Genomic DNA, 19968 nt, shown 5'->3' on the forward strand with positions numbered 1-19968 from the left:
CTGTCGCCTGGGTCAAAAACGTCGTCTCTTTCTCTCAATTCTGTACAAGCCACTGAGCATCCTGGCGGTACCGTCTTCAAAACAGGTCCTGCATCTGGCCACTTCCCTCCGTTTTCAGAAGGGCCACCCCTTATCCAGCGTACCTTGTATCACAACAGTCTCCTCCTTTGTCTCCCTGGAGACCCCAACCCCCAACCCAAGTGAGGGGATCGAGTCAGCCCCCTTCTTCAAAGTCTAACCCTCCAGAGGCTCCCCACCACAGAGAGAAGAAAATCCAGACTTCATGGCGTGATCTAGGCTGTACCCGGCCCTTCCGACCTCATTTTCCTCCACTGCCGTCCCTTGGTCACTTAGTTATTTGTTCCCATCCCAGAGCCTGTGCCCTTGCCGTCCTCTCAGCCTGGAATGTTCTTCCAGGAATACTGAGGAATGGCAGCCTCCTACTCATCACTCGGGTCTCAGCTCCCATGCTACCCCCTCAGAGAGGCCCTCCCTGACCACCCCCACTACTCCCCTCAGTCACTCCCTACCCATGCCTTCTTGTCTTCATGGCATTCGTTACTCTCTAGAACTATCCTTTGTCTATTATGGGCCAATTGTCTTCTCAGTGGTATCTCCCAGAGATATTCTGCTCTGTGTTGACCCCGGGATCTCCAGGTCCAAGGACAGGGCTTTATACATAATAGATGATCAATAAATATTTGCTTACTGTTAACTATGAATTTGGTGAAACCCCGTGATCTTACTTTGATTCATTTACCCGTGCTCATCTACTGAATACCTACTGTTTGATCCATCATTGATTTAAAAAGAAAAAAAAACTTTTATTGACCATCTATTTTCCAGTTACTGTTCTCGGCTCTGAGGGCTACAACGGTGCACAGAGGCAACAGAGCTTCTTCCCTCAGGGAGCTTCCATCTTAGTGGAAAAGACAAGAAAACACAGAGGCAAAGGAATGGAGAATACATTGTGGGGTAGTGACAAGTGTGGTGATGAAAAATAAAGCACGGGGGGATGCCATTTGAGCGGAGCGGTCAGGGAAGGCCTCTCTGAGGAGGTGACATTTGAACGCAGGCTCAGGATGGAAAGGAGTGTATCGATTAGCTTCTGCCGCAGACCAAACCAACCCAAACCTGAGCAGCTTCAGCCCACCACTGTTTAATCCACGATGGGCTCATAATTCACTGGCTTGACTGGGCCCCTCCTGGGCCTGTGCACGGGTCTGGTCTGCTGGCAGATGGTCTGGCGACCGAATGACCTCAGGTGTCTTCTCTCCCACGTCCAATGGTCGGGAGGCTGTTGGCTGGGGTGGTGGGGAGACCAGGCACACCTGGCTCCTTCATGCGGTGGGACCCCCAAGTGTGGCGAGGTGCACCTGCACGCTTTCCATCCTCTGCCCTCACCACCTCTGCTGCTCTCCCATTGGCCAAAGCATGTCACGTGGCCCAGACTGAGGGCATCTTCTCAGTGGCCTCAGTGAGGGCGTGGACATACGGACTCCGCTTCTGGATGGGAGAAGTGGCAGAGTCACGTTGTAAAGAATTTGTGGTCGTTTTGCATGCCGTTGTTGTGGTGAGAAGCTAGGATGTGGCCCAGGACCATGCTGGTCCCACGTCTTTTCCACCTGCCCCCAGGATGCTCTCCATGCCGCCTCAGCACCATGGAGAGCAGAAGAATCAGCGGCTGAGTTACAAAACGTATGTGGGAAATGACAGGCATATAGGAGAGGAAGCCGAGCTCCAGGAAGACTGGGTGGCTTGGCCTCCCTGGGCTTCTGCCTCCGCTCCTGAGCTCAAGGGCCAGGTGACTTCCAGGTGGCCTTCTGTGAAAGTTGCCAAGGATGTGAATCTTCTGAACGCAACGCCCCCAGGAGCGTTTTGAAAGAGGTTCCAAATTCTCCCAGGGTGGAGAGTTCAGTGGGCTCGGTCCTGCTCTAATGGGACGCCAGTAAGGAAAGACAAGTTCTAGCCAAGTATTGGACAGGCCCTGACCAAGGGCTTCATTCGGTTTGAGCTCTCTAGGCAAATGGATGACTCGCCTGGACCATATTGCCTTAGGACCACAGAGGGTCACTTCTAGATGGATTCTGATGGAACAGGGGTGAGGCAAGGGCAAAAAGATGGGGTTATCATCGTAGAAACACTTCCTTACTCTGACTCCCGGGAAGTCTCGCAGTAGTGCCCAGTGTATAAAATGTCCATTTCTGATGTCCTGTATCAACGTAGCTGCCTGCGTGCAGTTACTTATTTAAACATTCCATCTGGACTGAGCTCCTGCTGTGCATCAGGCACTGTGCCAGGCTTTGGGGACACAAAGATCTAGCAGATCAGATGGAGTTTCTGCCCTCAGGGAGTTAGCCTCTGGTGGGGCAAACGGATATTTACCAAATGGTCCCAAGATCACGCTGGTGACCAGGGCATGGAAGTTGATGGCAGGCTGTGGGCAGAGGTTTGATGTGGTCAGAGAAGTCAGAAGGGCTTCCCTAAGGAAGTGAGTTGGGATCTGAAGGGTGAGCACAACGAGGCCATGTGAGTTCCAGAGGGCATAGCATGGGCAAAGGCCCTGTGACAGGAGAGAGGGCTGGAAATAGGAATGACTGAAAGACTGTCTGGGTGGAGCCGTGCCCCCTGGTGTAAGAGGAGGTTAGACAAGTAGGTAGAAGCCAGATGGACAAGGCCTTCTGGCCAAGCAGCATGGGGAGCCATGCTAGGGTCTTAAGCAGCCGGTTGGGGCAATGTGATAGTACGGGAGAAAGGATCCAGTTCCATGTGCATTTTTTTTTTTTTTTAAGGTTGTATTTATCTGAGAGAAACAGAGGGAAAAAGAATGAGCAGGGAGAGGGGCAGAGGGAAAGGGAGAAGCTGACTCCCCGCAGGGAGCCCAATGCAGGGCTCGATCCCAGGACCCTGAGATCATGACCTGAGACGAAAACTGGAGCTTCATGGACTGAGACACCCAGGCACCTCCCCCCGACCCATGTGCAGGTTTAAACAACACTGGCCCATTCGTCCTGCAGACATTTCCAGAACATCAGCAGTGTCCCAGGCCCAAGGGTCACCAAGAGAAATGGTAGAGAGCCCGCCCTGAAGGCACTTTCATCTGAGTCGGGGCAGAACACAGAGGCCGAAGGTAACTCCTTTCCCGTCTCCACAACCTCTGGTGTTCAGGGGCCACTCTTCTTCCTGTTACAGGCCTCCAGCTGAATTTCACTGCCTCCTGGGGAGACCCGCACTACCTGGGGCTCACGGGCCTGGAAGTGGTGGGCAAGGATGGCCAGGCACTGCCCATCAGCCTGCACCAGATCTCTGCCTCTCCCAGAGACCTAAATGACCTCCCTGAGTACACCGATGACTCCCGGACCCTGGACAAGTAAGTGTTTGTAAGAAGCCACCTGCAGACACCCTCAGAGCCATCCCCTCCCAGCGTGAGCAGCAGGACGCTTCAGGCCCTGAGAGGCGGGCTCGCTCAGGCTCTGTGACTCCAGAATCAAATCTCAAATAGTGATCCCCATTCCGCCCTCCCCAGCCACCCTGTGAGGTCTGTGGTCTTCCCATTTTATTCACTGATATGTTTTTAAGTAGGCTCCACCTCACAGCGTGAAGCCCAACTCAGGGCTTGAACTCACAACCCTGAGACCAACCCCTGAGCTGAGCTCAAGAGTCAGACACTTTAGTGACTGTGCCCCCCCAGGTGTCCCCTGTGACTTCTCATTTTAGAGTCAAGGGAAACCAAGGCTTGGGAAAGGGAGGTGACCCCCCACCCCCAAGGGCCCCACGGCCAGAGGCGGGCAGGGTTCTGCTCCCAGACACAGCCGTGCTTTGTGTGTTCTCCACCATGCTCAGTGTAGGGCCTGGAACGCCAGCTCTGCGCCTGACCATGAGCAGCCCCGCTCTCGGGGGCTGAAAGCTTGCCATTGCTCGAGGTCTGAAGGGATGGGTCTGGAAGTGTCCGTGGCTGCTGCGGGCGCTTTCCTCCACTTCTGTCTGATTGCATCGGCCCAGACTGGGGCCAGTCAATAAGAAGACAAACCTGGGACAGGCACTGGCCCCCTGCTCAGGACAGCAGCTGGGCCTGCTCTCTGCCTGGAGTTGTAAACAGCAGGAGCCTGGAGGGATCAGAAGGATGAGAGTTCCAATCCTGGCTCTGCCCCTTGCCAGCTAGTAAGTTTCTTAACCTCTCCAACTACGATAGTAATGATAATAAAATTATAGCGGCTATTCCTGGAGCCCCGAATAAATGCCAGACACTGGGCTACACTAAGCAGGTTACAGATCCTCATCCGTTTATGCCTTAAACAGCCCTAAGAGGCCACCACCCCCTTTACAAATGAAACCGAGCTACAGAGAGATTAAAAACTGGCCAGAAGTCACCCAGACTAGTTTTGAGGGTCAGAGTCATCTGAATGGATGTCTGTGGGAGACCTGTGCACGTAACCACTGACTTCCACTGTCTTCCCCTGCCTCACTTGCCTTATCAGTAGGAGGGGACAGTAAGTCCCCTGGAGGGAGGGCAGGGAGGGAATCGCCACACCACAGCTGCAGCCCCAGCCTGACCCAGAGCGCCTGCCATCAATGGTAGACTCCTTCCTACTTTCCCATCCCGGGCCCCTTAACCGTGGCCCTCACACCTGCTGTCCATGTCTGCTCATGAACCACTCGACACCCCAAAAGCAGATCACTCATATACTTAGGTGTGGAGCCCGCTGGGTCAGCTCCAGCTACAAAAGTGATCAGCACACAGCTGGCCCCACTTGTTCAACCACACCCACCCACTTCCCAAACCCCTCCATCCAGATGATGTGAGCACAGCAACTCCCAAGCCTGATAGCCCTTCACCTCTACACAGTTCGGTGTGTAGCTCTAAACAATAGGGACTTTAAAGAGAACATGTCGTTACTGTTGTTACACTCAAAAAAATTAATGGTGATTCCCTGAATTAGTGGACACCCAGCATGTTCCTATTTCCCTGAAAGCCTTCTTCTCATCTTCCTTTTTTAAGTTTGTTTCTTATATTGAGATCCAGAAAAGGCCTTATGTTGTGATTGGTTGGCTTGAGGTCCAGATAAAGTCCATGTGTTGTGATTGGTTGGTTTGGGGTCCAGATAAGGTCCATACATTGTGACTGGTCAGTTTGAGATCTAGATAAGGTCCATATGCTATGATTCTTTGATAGATCTCTTAAGCTTTTTATAACCTCCAGGTTCCCTTCCATCTTTTTTCATTTTTTTTTCTTATGAATTATCTCTTAAAGAAATATTTGTTTGCCCTATAGAGTCTGGAGTTTCCTGGTTGCATCTCCATGGTATTATTTAACCTGTTCCTCAGGCCCCTGTATGTCTTGTAAATTGTTCATCAGATCTAGGCATCTGATCAGGTTGAGGCTTGACCATTGGGGCAAGACATGACATGGTATGGGTGTCACTGCAACTTCCCTTCAGAACATATAGAGTGTCTGGTGGTGAAGCTTTTTGTGACATTGGTGGTCAGTGCTCAGTGGCTGGATCCACTTGGTTGCAAGATGGTGGGGCGCTGAGACTGTCATTCTTTTTTTCACCAATAAAGAGAAATTTTTCTTCAATTATTTGGTTACTCTGCAATACAGTGCAAATAGGAAAGGCAGTCTACATGCTTGGTTCTTTCCTTTACTTCTCAGTTTGCAAAAATAAAAAATTGCTTCCTTAGCATACTTTAAAACGTTTGTGTTTGGTTACCATAAATTATGGATTTAAACAGACTGTGAAGGGTCTCAATTTATTGCAATTTTTATCTTATAGTTGCTTTTAGATACTGAGAATGTTCAGATCCTTTTTTAAAACAGTAGTCTGTGACAGCTCTCCTGCTTTCTGATGTCACAAGACATTTCAGGCTCCCTTTGTATATTTCTTGTCCCAGAGGTGGAATCAGCCATTTTCCCCACGAAGCCTTGGTTCCTTTTAGTGTGAAATGGTATTTAGAGACCATAATCTAGCCCCTAGAGATGCTCATTGTTACTGGATTGGTCACAGTTTCTAGGCTTTTCTGTGGACAGACCTGGGAAGTATCATGTTGATATTCTTAGTGGTGTCTGTAGGCACTTCCCTTCACTATCGACTATAAACACTTCGACAACTCTCTCTACTTTGAGAATTGGGTAGCATTTTTGGTACGGAGACAGCCCCATGTCTAGGACACAGGGGTAATTGCTTTTAGAAGGAAATGGAAGGTTCTCCAGTGGACCTAATTCCACAAACACCTCCGTTTTAAATTGCTGAATTTCCTCAGTTTTAAGATGCCAGCAATTGTAAGACACACCATCCATCAATTTAATAACGGCCTTTTAGAGAAAAAAAAGAAACATTACCTCCATGGATGAACACTTAGATTGTAAGATTTATTCCAAATCCTAAACTTCAAGATGTAAAAAGAAAAAATATAGTTTATTTTTAAATCTAGGAATTCCTCCTGGCACGGCAGCCTCAAAGTCACCAGGAAATTAGGAGGGAGTCGGGGGAAGGGTTATCCAAGAGGCTGAGAGCTGGGCCCCTCTGTTTCTGGGGTCTGGGCTGCGGTGTGCTGAACAGTTCAGGGCAGTCCGTGGCGGGACAGCTTTGGGACAGACACAGGCCAAGTTGAGAAGGATGAGGCAGGTTGTTCAGAACAGGAAAACCAGAAACTGGCCAGGATAGGAGTGCAACGCGGGCAAGATGATGAGTTCATTCAGAACAGTGGCTAAGAACACAAGGGTGCTAGGGGCTCCCTCCTAAGGACAGGGAGGGTGCTTCCCTGGGCTGTCGAGGCTGCATGATTATGGCCAGACCAGCTCCCCACAGACACACCTCCCCCTTCTCGTGCTTTTCCCACACCAAGAGCTGCCGAGTTCACTCTAGTGCCTTAGCAGCTCTCTCACAGGGCACCAGAAGGAAGGAATCGAATTCTTCCAAAATGTACCATAGAGCCAATAGAGCATCTTACAGAAAGTTTGGAAAGTAGAGAAAATCATCCACCTCCCATCCCCTCTGACACAAATGTGTTTTTCACTTCTTCATCTTCTCTCCTGGCCCCCGTCCTCATCTTCCAGCAGTAAAATCGTTTTCCACTTCACTGCATCGTCCTCACGGTTATCGTATTAACAACTGTGCAGATTTACTTAACCCTTTGTTTTACTTAACCACTTGGGGGTTTTTTGGTCGTTGGGTTTTTTTTTTCCTTTTATGCTAATATAAATAAACAGCACTGTAATGAATATCTTTGTGCAGAGAGCCTTTCCCACAGGTTGAACAAATATTCCTTAAAGGAAAATAATTCCAGAAGTGAGATCACCGGGTTAGAAGGTCCTGAAAGATGACACATGTTCCCCCTTTATTTTAAACCTGATGATCGCTTTGCCACACTTTTAACAGCACCGACTATTAAAAGACCTTATTTTGTCTGATTTTACAGGTGAGACATGGCCCCTCCGGGTGACTGTCATGAGTCCCACCTCCGCTTAACAAGCCTAATGTGTCCAGGCTTGTGCCAGGCAGGGTGCAGGGGGCCATAAGCGCGTGTAGACCCCTCGCTCTGGTTTCTCCCACAGGTCGTGGCTGGGCCCCAGCTCACCGCTCCCTCCCCGCTATTTGCAGGTTAATCGACGGAGCCAACATCACCATGGAGGATGAGCATATGTGGCTGATCCCTTTCTCGCCTGGCCTGGACCACGTAGTCACGATCCGCTTCGACAGAGCCGAAAGCATCACTGGCCTGCGCTTCTGGAACTACAATAAATCTCCCGAGGACACCTATCGCGGGGTAAGCTGGGGAATAGCAGCCGCGCTCAGTCCACTGTCAGGGAAACGGCGCCTTGATAAATGGCTGGCGTGGCTGCCAGAGAGGCGCATAAATCTTCCAGAACTTTCCAAATGGAGCTGAGGGGTTACAGCCAGGGAGAGAGGGCCTTGCTCTTTGTTCCTCCTGCAAGCAGCAGATGTGGGCTCAAGAGCCCAGGGCAGACTTGGGACATGAAAGCACTTTGTCTCTTTTGGGGGTTGGGGTTCCTCAGCAGGCCCAGCCCCCGAACGGTAGTGGTGGGTTGGGTTGGGGCCCTGTTGTTCATTGAGCATTTTGGGGGCCAGGCCCTGAGCTGCGGGCTCTGCACCCATTCATTTCAGGGGACCCTCACCCCAGCTTCTGGGAAGCAGATATATACTCTCTTTCAGAGGATTAAAAACTGAGATTCAGAACGGTACGTTCACCCATCCCAAGATCACACAGTGAGAGCCCCAGTGCACATCTGCTGGGCTGGGAGCCCACACTCCAGTCCCGTACCATGTTATCCTGCTCCTGGGTGTGACAAAGCAGGCATCTTGCCACACTGTGGAAAGAGAACACCAGAAGTGCCCTTTGCGTGGGCCCTTCTGTCCTTGTGTGACTACAGACTATGATATGTTCGTCCCCTCCCCACTACAACCCAGAAGTGATGGTGACAATGTCCCCTAAGATAGAGCCATGCTGTTGGGGCCCTAAAGTTATCAGGCCCTGGTCTAAATCCCCGCTCTGACCCCAGCCAGCCATGTGACCTTTGGCGAGTGACCTGCTTTCCCTGCATCTCCGTTTCCCCATCTGTAAAGTGAGGAGGATGAGGATGATAACCTGCCTTGGGACGGTGGCCATCCTCCTCTGCCACATGGACATTAACAGAGCCAGGCCTCCATCCCGGGAGCCCCGGTGTGGCTCCCCACCATGCCTGTGCCGTGTCATTTCTCCCGTGGGCCCCGTAGAACCATGGGGGTTGCCAGCGTGGAGTCAGTGGCTCCAGGCGCTCACCTTTGGGGTGACAGCCCCTCGGACTGTACAGATCCTCCTGGGCCGCACTGGCGTCTCCCAGAGTGTGCGACAGCACGTTTAGATCAGCACGTTTAGAAAGGCAGATAGATTGGCATTAAGAAAACATTCTCCAGGCTCAGCTCGTGCCTCTGGGCCCATATCTTCCCTTGAGCAAATCGGTCCTTCCAGATAAGGCTCTGTGACCTGGATTTGCTGCCTGGAAATCTTGGGCCCAAAGCCCTGCTTCCAAGACCTGGCCACCATCTGCGTGGGCGAGCGGGTGACAAGTGGCCACAGTGGGAAGGAGGAGGCAGGGAGATGGGCAGAGTCTGGTGGGGGTGGGGAGGATCCCAGAGTACAGGGGATGGAAACTCTGCATCTCCCCAGGAAAATGCCTCGGGCGCGTGTGTCCCCCAAGGCCCTGTGGATGCCCTGGAGATGGGTCCCTGGCGTGTGGTTAGAGCCGGGCCCTGCACGCTGGAGATGGGCTTCAGATCCTGGCAGTGGGTCCTTGAGCAAATTGCTTAGCGTCTTTGGACTTCTGGTTTCCATGGCTACAAGATGGAGGCGGTAGTAGAAACCCTGTCCGAGGGAATCAACAGGCATGGGGAAGTCGGGCCCTTCCTAGAGGTGGGGGTCGTCCTGGAGGGGGGGCCTTCCCAGGCCTCTGCTGTGATGCCCAGCTTCCAGCTAGCTCCACACCCAGCTGCAGAAGGACCTCCTCTTTGGAGGCGAGCCCGTGAAACTGCAGGAGTCACGCTGATTGGTCTGGTCCAGTTCCATGTCCCTGGTCCAATCATATGACCAGCGGGTGACAGTTCTGTTTGTCCAGGTCCAGCCCTCGGGCCAGGGTCTGAACCCACCTGAGCGAAGCCTAGTGGAGAGATGTAGGAACAGCCTTTTGGTCCCCATATCCAGCCATGCATGAAGCCGCTTACCCTACACTTTTCAGGCTTACGTGTCCTGTGACCGGCTGCCATGAGGGGGGCCCCCAAAATGCTGAAGGAATGAAGGGCTCGGGGGCACATTCGTTATTAGTGGGACCCAGAGCAGGGCTCTTCTCTACACAGAGGAGCCCTTCTGTGTCTCCCAAAGGTGAAAATCGACCAGTTTGGTCAGCAGTCAGGCCCACGTTGCTCACCGTGAAGATGTGGGGAGTCCCGATTCCAAAATGCGTTGTCAGAGGGAGAGTGCTGGCCTCCTGCCCCCTGTGCTCACCCACCACCACCACCACCACCACCCCACCCCAGGGAAGCCACTCCAGACCCTGTCATTCAGGCTTTGAGATTTACTGGTAGATCCTGGCCTCTAGTTGGTGATATCTGTCCCAGACCAGCGGAAGACCTTGGCCCAGATCGAACCCATTTGGCAGGCTCTTAGTAAGCGCCTGTGACTCACCAGGCCCCAAGGCAGATCTAGATGGCCCAGTCAGGGTCTCTGCGGAGGGAGGCCCGAAACGTGATACCACCTCAGGCTGCTGAGCTGGGCCACCATGGCAGGGGCCACACCTGCCTGTTCCCCTGCTATTCCTCCAGCGCACAGCTCAGTGCCTGGCAGGGAGCATGGCCCAGCCAGGTAGTCCTGGTCTGAGAGGAAGGCCAGACCAAGGGATGTCCTAGGCCTGGGGGCTCCGTGAGGGCTCCCCGTCACACTCGGACATCTGCCACAGCCCCGTCGGCCCACGCCACTGGCCCGCATGCTGGCTGGCTGCCTTTCTTCAAGCATGTTTCTCCTTTTGTTTGCCAGGCCAAAATCGTCCACATCTCCCTGGATGGCCTGTGTGTCTCCCCTCCAGAGGGCTTCCTCATCCGGAAGGGGCCGGGCAACTGCCACTTTGATTTCGCTCAAGAAATTCTCTTTGTGGACTATCTGCACGTTCGCCAGCTGCCCCCGCCGGCCCGGAGGTGAGGGCTAGCAGCATCAGGAATGTCCCCTCCCCGTCCTCCGGCTGCTGGCTTCACGCGTAGCTCTGAAGTCGCTACCTAAAGGTTTTGAAATGATGATCAAACGCGTCGCTTTTCAACCTGGCGGTTTTCTAATGCTCTGTCAGGCGTCCGCTGAAGCCCGTGGGATGAGCCCACCTTGTCTGGGGATGTTTGGGTTCCCCACAGTCTGGAGGGCTTCAGCTCTTTTAATGCTTCGTTGCACCTCCTGCTGGGAAAAGAGGCTCCAGCCTGCGTCCTATTCCAGAAATGCCCACTGGCCAATTCGGGGAAGGGCCTTCTCTCTTGTTCCCGAGTTCCTGGTTTAGAAAGATTCAAAGAGGAAATGAGAGCCTAACATTTCGTGGGTGCGCTGGTATTTCTTGGCCCCGTCTCAGCTGCATTAAGGTTATAACAATTTGTAAATGCCACGTTCAGTTTATTCATTTAAATCCCTCCCCCACCCCCCATGTCCAAACGCCAGAGGCCAAGCTCACAAAACAAAATGAGTTTCCCTCCACCATGGCTGGGATCGCTTCTTGGACCGGTCGCTGGGAACAGCCACTTAATTATAACAGTGCACTTGAAATTGAAGAAAAACCAGCAAGGCCTGGAAGGTACTGGCCCACGGACCAGGGAGAGAGGCGCCCAGGGAGAAGTGTGCAGAGGCTGAGAACTCTTCCTCCCAAGTGCTATATCCATTCAGATGCTTTGCGTTCATCCTTCAGGGAATCCTTCCACCTGCCCTCTGAGGAAGGGGTTATTATGCCCATTTTACAGATGTGGGCATTGAGGTCCCCGCTACTGAAGGCCCTTGCTCAGGCTCCCAAAGCAAAGACTGCAGGGTACGCCCCACCTTCCTGCCTCCTCTTCCTGCCAGCCTCCCATCCTGCCCCACGATCCAGCCCCTTTGGTGCTTTCCTACCACAGGGCCTTTGCTCTGGCTGCTCCTCTGCTTGGAAGGTTCAGCTCTGATGCTTTGTGTGGCTGCCTCCTTCTTAGCTCAGGTGCTGGCTCCCTGACCACCCCCTGGGGTAGTCTGCCCCAGCCCCGCACTCCCTCCCATCTGTCACCCCTACACCGGTCTCACTCAGCCATGGGCACAGCGTGCACTTGCCCTGTTCATGAAAGGGCCAGAGGGCTAGGTGGTAAAGAGCGGACTCCAGAACAGACAAGGTCAGTCCCCGCTGCCAGGGAACGCCCCCCGACCTGCCGCGTCTTCATATAGTGTGCAGCCGGGAGAATAACTGACCAGCCATCAAGGCCATTGAGATCTTCTGCTTCCTGGTGCTGTTTTGTGTCTTTTTAGGCTTGACTCGCAAAGCCAGGAGCGGGCGACCATGGACTACGAGGCACCCCTGATGCCCTGCGGCTGTATCCTCCTCCCACCTGTCTGTGCATCCCGGGCCCTCGGGGTCTGCGCCCGGAACCCCAGGAGAGCGCTCTGCCCTTGTGGTGGTGTTGGGGTTCCGGGCAGGCCATGGCCGAGGCGCTAGGGCACTGCGCCAGGAAACCCAGGGGAGGATGGGAGGCTTCCCAGGGCCTCCGGCTCACTGAGCACTGCTGGGGTGGGGGGCGGTGACATGGTTCCAGACCCCGCTCCCTGGTCAGCCAGCTGGCTGAGGTTTGGACTGAGGTTTCCAGAGGCAGCACCCAGGACTCCAGCTGGGAGAGGCCAGAGAAGCTGGAGCTCTCCCCAGCGACTGAACTGGGGGCTGTCCTTGGAAGCAAGCCAGGGAGGAAATGAACACAGAAGTAAGGATAGCCCTAGTTTGCTGGATCCTTTCCTGGGCCTGGCACGGTCACAGTGCATTTGTAACTCAGTCCTCCCCCCAGCCCAGTGCAGTGGTGCTGCGAGCATCCCCATTTCTCAGCTGAGAACACAGAGGCCCAGAGAGGTTAAGGAACTTGTCCAAGGCCACAGAGCCAGGCAGGGGCCAGGCAGGTGAGTGAACACGAGCATCCTGGCTCTCCTAGCAGCCTGTTCTCCTGGACAGAGTGCCCGTGGCTGTGATAGTGTCTAGAAGCCACCTTTCCTGCCCTGCCCGCCCCTGGAATGCTGGGAGCTGGTGGGGGGACAGGGCTGAGGACTGCGGGAAGCAGTCAGCCATGGTGGCTCATGCGGCCACGGCCCATCCTTCCTGGTGCTCCAGAGCTCCTGTATTTCTCCCCTTCGACCCCCCGCCCACCCCGACCCTGCGCACTTGAAATGGATGGAGAAGGCAATGGTCACTCTGTTCTTGTCATTTTACAACCAGGGAAACTGAGGCAGGAGATAGTTTGAGTCCTGGTCACTTTGTTCAGTGTCACCACACAACGAGTTTGTGACACAAATGGTTCACTTCCTGCCAGCTCCCTGGAGAGCATCACCCCCCCCCCGCCCCTGTCCTCCTGTCTCTCAGGCTTGGAGGACAGCTTTTAATTCTTAAAACACACACATACATAGTTTAAATTCAAGACAGTTTGATGCCACATATATTCTGTTGGGCTTCAGTCTCCATGAGAGTTAAAAAAAAGATGATGTTTTCCTTTTATTCATCTGTAGAAGCCCCCGAAAGTACAGCCCTATATTATCTTTGTCGCTGTTTTGCTTTGTTCTTGGAAAATTAAGCCTGTTTTTCCTTAATAACATCCCTTAGTCATTTTCCAGTTGCAACTCCTGACCAGCTGGGGTGATCCCTATTATATTGGTCTCACAGGCCTGGAGCTGTATGATGAGCGGGGGGAAAAGATCCCTCTGTCGGAAAATAGTATCCTTTTGAGGCAGATGGGGACTCTACCCCAACAGGAGGGTGCATGGGAGGGTGCAGAGAAGGACAGGAAATGTCCCTGTAGGAGCCAGACCCTGGGATAAAAACACCAGTGGGCTCTGCTTCAGGTCAGATGCTGACCCCTGGGAGGGTGGGCAGAGCCATGGGCAGCTCCCAGCCCCTGCCAAGGTGTCCATGGCAGGAGTCCCATGTGACAGAGTCCTGCGGCCTGGGGATTTGGGAGAGGATAACCAGATGCACCCCATCCCGGAGAACTACAAGTACTTTGGCAAGTTCTAAAGGCTCTGGCAAGGCCTGCAGGGAGCCTCCTGTGGCACTGTATTCAACCCAGAGTGTCCTGAATTTCTTGACTATGGACCCATTTGTTCATGGAACGCCCCCACCAGATTTTGCAAACTGCTAGCTCACTGAGTTTTTCAATATTTTAGCTTAGTTGCTAATATTTTTTTTAAAAATCAGGGAGTTTCACAGGAAAACCTTCAGTCTTCAGCTACTCTTGAGAAATTAGAGATAGCCATATACAGTGATCATGGCTAGACCTGAGTATCCACTGCCCTTCTGCCCCAACATGTCCTTACTGTCTTCTAACAGGCCCCCAAAACAAATTGCTAATATTTACTGAGGGCTCACTCTGTGAGGGCTTGTCCCATGGTGCCTCATTTTACATGTGAGGAAACTAAGAGATGTTAAGTAACCTGCCCAAGGTCACACAGCATGTGAGCATAGAGCTGGGAGTTTAGCTCTACAGACCATTGTCTGACCACTGAACTGTCAGGCTTCTTCTTTTGATGTCACCTGCCTGAGCCCTCTGGGCCCTTGCCCTGTGATCCCTAAGCCACCACAGGGTCCCACCAGAGCAAGTCTAACCCCAAAGCCTGTCTTGTACCTATCTGGGGTCCCTGGGGTCCCTCTGGATCCTTTTCTGCCTTCCCCTGGTGACACCATCCTCCTGGCCTGGGATAAATGATTCCTGGTGTTTTTGATGGTTATTAGTGACTCCTCAGAGGTACAAGGCTTGTTCATTTTCACCGAGCCTGCTCACATCCATTCTGGGACGTGGAGGTTTTTATACCCATTTTACAGATGAGGAAGCAGGCCCTGAGTTGTTCTGTGACTTGCCCCAGACCTCACAGGTTGGAAGGCAGAGCCAGAGCTGGAACTGGTTGGTCCAGATCCGCGATGATGTCCAGCCCTCGAGTAGCCATCACTGGGGTCAGGCTCTCCCCATGGGGTCAGGCTCCCCCAGTAGGTCCAGTCCCTGTCTGGTCCCCCCATGCCAAAGCCGTATCCAGCCATCCCTCAGCCCCTTCGCCAAAAAAAAAAAAAAAAACCTTCGAAGTTTGCCCTCTACTCCCCAGAGTGCCAGCCACAAATTTGTTCCTGCCTTGAGACTGCTCTCTTTCCAGCCGACTGTCTGCCTGGCCGCCCCCCCCCCCCCCTGACGCTGGCCACCCGCCCCCCACCAGCCTCGGTGTTCATTTTCCCCAGAATGGCTCATGTGGCTGTCACTCTTCCGGCGGCCGGGAACAGCAGACCGCCGTTCTGCCCAACAGCCCCTGCGTCCTTTGAGCCATGCCATCAGCGTGAGGAGGCTGGTGGCCGGGAGAGTGACGTGCGGCGCCCCACACACTGCTTTGGGTTATGACAGCTTAGAGGCTTCCCAGATATTGCCGCCTTCCCGGACAGCGTGAACTCCCTGGAGGGCGTGTGCGGGGACGTCCGGACCCCCGACAAGCTCATCGACCAAGTGAATGACACCAGTGATGGCAGGCACATGTGGCTGGCCCCCATCCTGCCCGGCCTGGTGAGTTCATGGGGGGCCTTTGTGTCCTTGGTCTCGGGGACATGTCTTTCTTCAGGGTAGGTTAATCCTCAACGAATCAGAATGCCTGCAGGCTATCAGGAAGACGCAGGTCTTCGCTGACACGTCTGACGGGCACTCTCTGGGCCCCAGAGAGAGAATGGCCTGCATGGGACCCCGGAGACCCCGTGCGGCAGGCGTCCGTCGGTCATCACGGGCAGCCCCGTCCCCTGGCTGCATCCCCTGTCCCTGCCCCTCCTTGAGGTTACCAGGCACTGCACCCCGTCCTGGCCCTGTCTCTGGCCTATCAGCTCTTCAGGGGACTCAGTTTCCCAGATCTCAGACCCTCCAGCTGCTACTTGTCACTTGGGTTCCTGGGGGGGCGCTCCGTCCCCCCGGGCCTGGCGATGTTGGTCAAGAGAGAGGAGACAGGCCGGGTGGCGACGGGGTTCTAGCCCCGCGCCAGCTAGATGCTGGGTGGAGGAGTGCAGCAGGCCCTAGGGCATGTGTGTGACCGGCAGAGTGTCCCCTTTCCCTCCGTGTGACTGCACAGGAGGACAGGGAGGGTATTTTCCTCTCAAAACACGGAAAGGAGCAGCATTAGCAGCTCTGTGTGGGAGGTGTTCCAGTGTCTCCGTCCCCGAGCCCCAAGTGTCCAACAGCCCCCCTGAGACCGGGGCCCCACCTGTCTATGGCCATCTTGAGCTCGGCCAGCAGGTGGTTTCCGTCATCTGTCACGTGACTCGGTGAGAGGCAGTTTCTGCAGCTGTCACTCTCCCAGCTGGACTCAGACATTTGTACCTGCTTGAGCCCCGTGGGCAGCTGTTCTCGAGGGCCTTTACTATTTTCACGGTACAGCCGGAAGGCTGACTCCAACTGCAGCACCCCACCCCTGCGATCCCCGACATCCTCCGGGGCCTGGGGCAGAACTGAGCCCACAGCCTGTGGCCGACACTGAAAGCTCGTTGCTTTCTTCCGTCTTGCCAGGAGCCCCCTAATATGGGGGAGTCTGTTGGGGCCGTGGGGTGGGGGGACGGAGAAGCTGCCAGTCTCGCCTTACTAGCTGATTCTGCCACTGATCTGGACAGCCCCCTCCCGCTCCCCCTGCAGAGGTTCAAAGACACAGGCTGGAAATTACCCAGCAGCACGTTCAGGGCCTATCTGCTGTGCTTCTCATTTACAACCTGAGAAAGGACAGATCGGGGTCAAGGCGGTGCTGACCGCCCTGGGGGGACAGCACTCCTTGACTCTGCAGCGGGGGGGCCTGCCCCCTCGGCCGAGGGGAGCCCCATGCTGGGTGTCTGGCTGGACCCTGGGGAGAGGGAGGGGCGCACCAATGCTCCGCGGGGATTTAAATCAGGGCCACGCCAGGCGCAAGGAAGCGGACCTCCCAGAGCCAGTCAGCGGTTTGTTGCGAATGCAGCCACACGTGACCGGACTCAAGATGGGCTTCCAGGAGAGGGAAGGCGGCGGGAACCCCGCGTGCCGTGCGCACCCCCCGCCAGCTGCCTGGGTGCCGCCTCCAGCGCCCACCAGGCTCACCCCTGCCTGCACCCCACGCCCCCCTCCCGGCGCCTCTGTTTCCAAACATGCCTGTTCTCATGAGTTCTCGTCTCCGACAGGTGAACCGGGTCTATGTGATCTTCGATCTGCCCACCACCGTGTCAATGATCAAACTGTGGAATTACGCGAAAACGCCCCACCGAGGGGTAAAAGAGTTCGGCGTGAGTACTGATGAGCTGCGCTCGAGGTGGTTGTGCTCGCTGGCAGTTAGGCTGCTGGCAATTATCATTTGTCGCAGTTGGATTTGCTTCTCTCTGTTGCCACCTTAGACACCAATGCCTGGTGCTCCGAGGCAGGGAAATTCGCCCCCTGCCCCCGTGATTTGAATCATCCCCCTGAAAACCAGGAAGTGGCCTTTCTTTCATCTTTTCTTTTTCAAGCATCTTGGTCTAGGGTGGTCCTTCCCCCCGGGGGGCAACTCTAGGGCGGGGTGCGTGAGGCCCCCGGCGGCCGATCCCAGGTTCCGAGGGCCTGAGATCCCAGCACAGGCCAGGCTAGCTGGCGAGGCTCCCAGTGGTAACTCGCCTTGCCCAAGGCCGCAGGAGGGAAGGAGAGGGAAACTCTTGGCCCCACAGCACAGCCCCTGCTCTGTGTCCGCCAGCTCCTGGTGGACGACTTGCTTGTGTACAACGGGATCCTGGCCATGGTGGGCCATTTGGTGGGGGGCATCCTGCCCACGTGCGAGCCCACGGTGCCCTACCACACCATCCTCTTCACCGAGGACACGGACATCTGCCGCCAGGAGCGACACACCGCCATCAGGTAAGCCAGGCCCGTGGCCTCACCTCACTGTCCCCAATGAGGACGGACGGCAGGGGTCGAGCCCTCCGCCTTCTCCCTCCCCGCAGCAATCAGGTGGAGGATCAGGACGTCCAGATGATGAATGAAAACCAGATCATCACCAACTCGAAAAGGAAGCAGAGCCTGGTTGACCCAGGTCAGTTTCGCTGCCCCGCCCAGAGTGTCGCCTGCAGGACTCCAGGCAGTGTAGACAAGGAGCTGGCAGCGTCCCACACCCACACCCAGCCCTGCCTGCCCCTCGGACCCCTCTTCTCTCCCCGGGGGGCTGCAGGGGCAGAACAGGTGCCCTTCCTGAAGGCACCTGTGGCTCGGTGTGGCTTCTTGGGAGCCAGGCTTCGGGGTGCAGACGGAAAAGGCCGCTAAGGGCAGACGTGCCATATGGAAGGGGTTGTCCTGTGCCGTGGGAAAGCAGTGGAGGATGCCCGGGGTGAGGGCTTCCCAGAGGAGGTGCTGTTCGAGCTGCACCCTAAGACGTACGGGGACTTGGCTGGGCAGAGGGAACAGCGTGGCGGAGCCTGCTGCGGGGGTGTAGGGTGGGGGGAGGGCGGCAATGAGTCAGCCTGTCTGGGTGCCAAGCTCAGGGGCGGTGCCCTGGGCCGGCAATTCAGGCAGTTTGGACATCCCCACCCCCCTGCAAGCCCAGGTGGTGGGGCTGCCCTCAGGGACTGAGGCTGGGTAATGGCCTCCTCTCTGTTCTCTCCCTTGACAGCCTTACGACCCAAAACGTGCATAAGCGAGAAGGAGATAGCGCGACGATGGCGGTGCTGACCAGCGGAGGAGGGAGCGCTGGTCCTCCCGGCCAGCGGCGGCCTCTGTCACCCGCACCGACCCAGCACCTGTGTCTTCTGCCCCCGTCCTCAGCCTTGGCAACCTGGACTCCAGGGGCTGGGAGAGGGGAATGAGAGGGGACTCGTGTGACACGGCCTCCCTCTGCCCCTCGGCTCCGGGGTGCGCTCCCAGGAGCCCCAGCTTGGTGTCTCCTGCAGGCTCCAGCAGAGCAGGGCCCCAGGCACCAACGTCTGTGCCCACAAACCCACTGGGCCACCTCAGGCTGGGACGGTGAGGTGGCCTGGGGGGGCCTCCCCTCCCTACAGAGTGTGGCCACCCAGGGCCGAGCGGGACGGTGGGGAGGGGGCCTCAGCCACCAACACCAACATGGTGGGGGGCATCAGGGAAGGCCCCGAATGCAGGTGCAAACAGCTCCCCTCCCCGCCACATCCCTGCCTCATCTGGTGGCTGGTGGAGCTGGCTTAGAGGGTGGGGTTGTTCCCTGGTACCCTGAAAGTCTAGCCAGGACTGCTCCAGCCCCTTCCCTCATCCCAGGCGAGGAAGACGGACCGCCCAGGGATGTGTGTGTCGCAGAGGGAAGAAAGGGAGCCATGCGCACCTGCTGTGCTACCAGGCCCACATAGGATGGGTGGTGGGCAGCTTCACACCCCAGACGGCCAGCAGGGCTGCAGGCCGAGGACCAGGCCCCCAACCTGCCCCTCGAGCCCCAGGGTCCACCTCCCCTTCCATTGGAATTTTGTCTGGAGGCGGGCAGCCCCTCCCTCTGGTCTGAGCTCGGGCTCCTCCTGCTTGCTGCTCTGGTCCCTCCCTTCCTCAGTCCTCAGAGCAGGTGCCCCTGCAGTCACGCCCAGGCCCCCTCCCCCGCAGCAGCTTCCCCTCGAGTTGGAAATGTGCCCCGCACCCCCAGCCGAGTGAAGCTCAGAACGTATCTATTTCCATCGATGTAACAAGCTCGGATCAGGGATCTAATTGGTTTCCCAGTGGTGGGTAATTTCTCGTTGCAAATATTAATCTGCTGTCTTCCTGGCGCCCGCCCGGCCCTGCCGCAGCGCTGTACTCCAAGTAGGTTCCTATGCAACCGAGAGCCCCGCAAATACTTTTATGAGCTTTGCAGCTTCGGCGGAGCAGCTATGCAAATGCGCTTTTCATCTGGAGCGTGGGGCCGATGGGAAGATAAGGAACCGTTTCTCCCGCAGAAGATCCATCATCTCGGTAGCTTCCAGGGCCCCCGGCTTCCGTGCTCACCTCCCAGACGTGGCCTCTGGGCTCCCAGAAGAGCTGAGGCCCGGGGAAACGGGGCTGATCAAGCTCTTAGGGACCGAAGCCGGTGCCACCACTTAAAGGCAGCCCGGCTGTCTGTCCCCATACGAGGCTGGGGCACAGGTCAGACCCCCACTCGCTCCCAGAACCCCCACTGCTCTTGATAATGACTGTGGCGCCATGCAATTGAGGAGGGGAAGAAAACTGTACAGGCATTAACTGTAAAATAAATTCTATTTTTTTTCTCCCGCAAAATCAATAAAAGATGTTATTAAGACTC

General features: G+C 55.5%; 1 protein-coding gene across 6 annotated transcripts in view; it reads left to right on the forward strand.

Annotated features, from left to right (window-relative positions):
- The window catches only part of KATNIP (katanin interacting protein), a 173588-nt gene extending 153620 nt beyond the window's left edge, over positions 1–19968 (forward strand). For 3 of the 6 annotated variants that reach the window (XM_047714380.1, XM_047714383.1, XM_047714381.1), the window contains 10 exons: positions 3193–3370; positions 7602–7767; positions 10528–10685; positions 12013–12077; positions 13343–13453; positions 15139–15278; positions 16898–16999; positions 17440–17600; positions 17687–17775; positions 18349–19968. In XM_047714380.1, coding sequence (XP_047570336.1) covers positions 3193–3370; positions 7602–7767; positions 10528–10685; positions 12013–12077; positions 13343–13453; positions 15139–15278; positions 16898–16999; positions 17440–17600; positions 17687–17775; positions 18349–18407 — 1229 coding nt within the window. In that variant the 3' untranslated portion in view covers positions 18408–19968. Of the gene's footprint in view, positions 1–3192; positions 3371–3848; positions 4161–7601; positions 7768–10527; positions 10686–11187; positions 11321–12012; positions 12078–13342; positions 13454–15138; positions 15279–16897; positions 17000–17439; positions 17601–17686; positions 17776–18348 lie in introns of those variants that run through there. The other 3 variants (XR_007124556.1, XM_047714384.1, XM_047714385.1) reach the window with 3 other exon arrangements.

This window comes from Lutra lutra, chromosome 18 (genome assembly GCF_902655055.1).
Source record: "Lutra lutra chromosome 18, mLutLut1.2, whole genome shotgun sequence".
Lineage (NCBI taxonomy): Eukaryota > Metazoa > Chordata > Mammalia > Carnivora > Mustelidae > Lutra > Lutra lutra.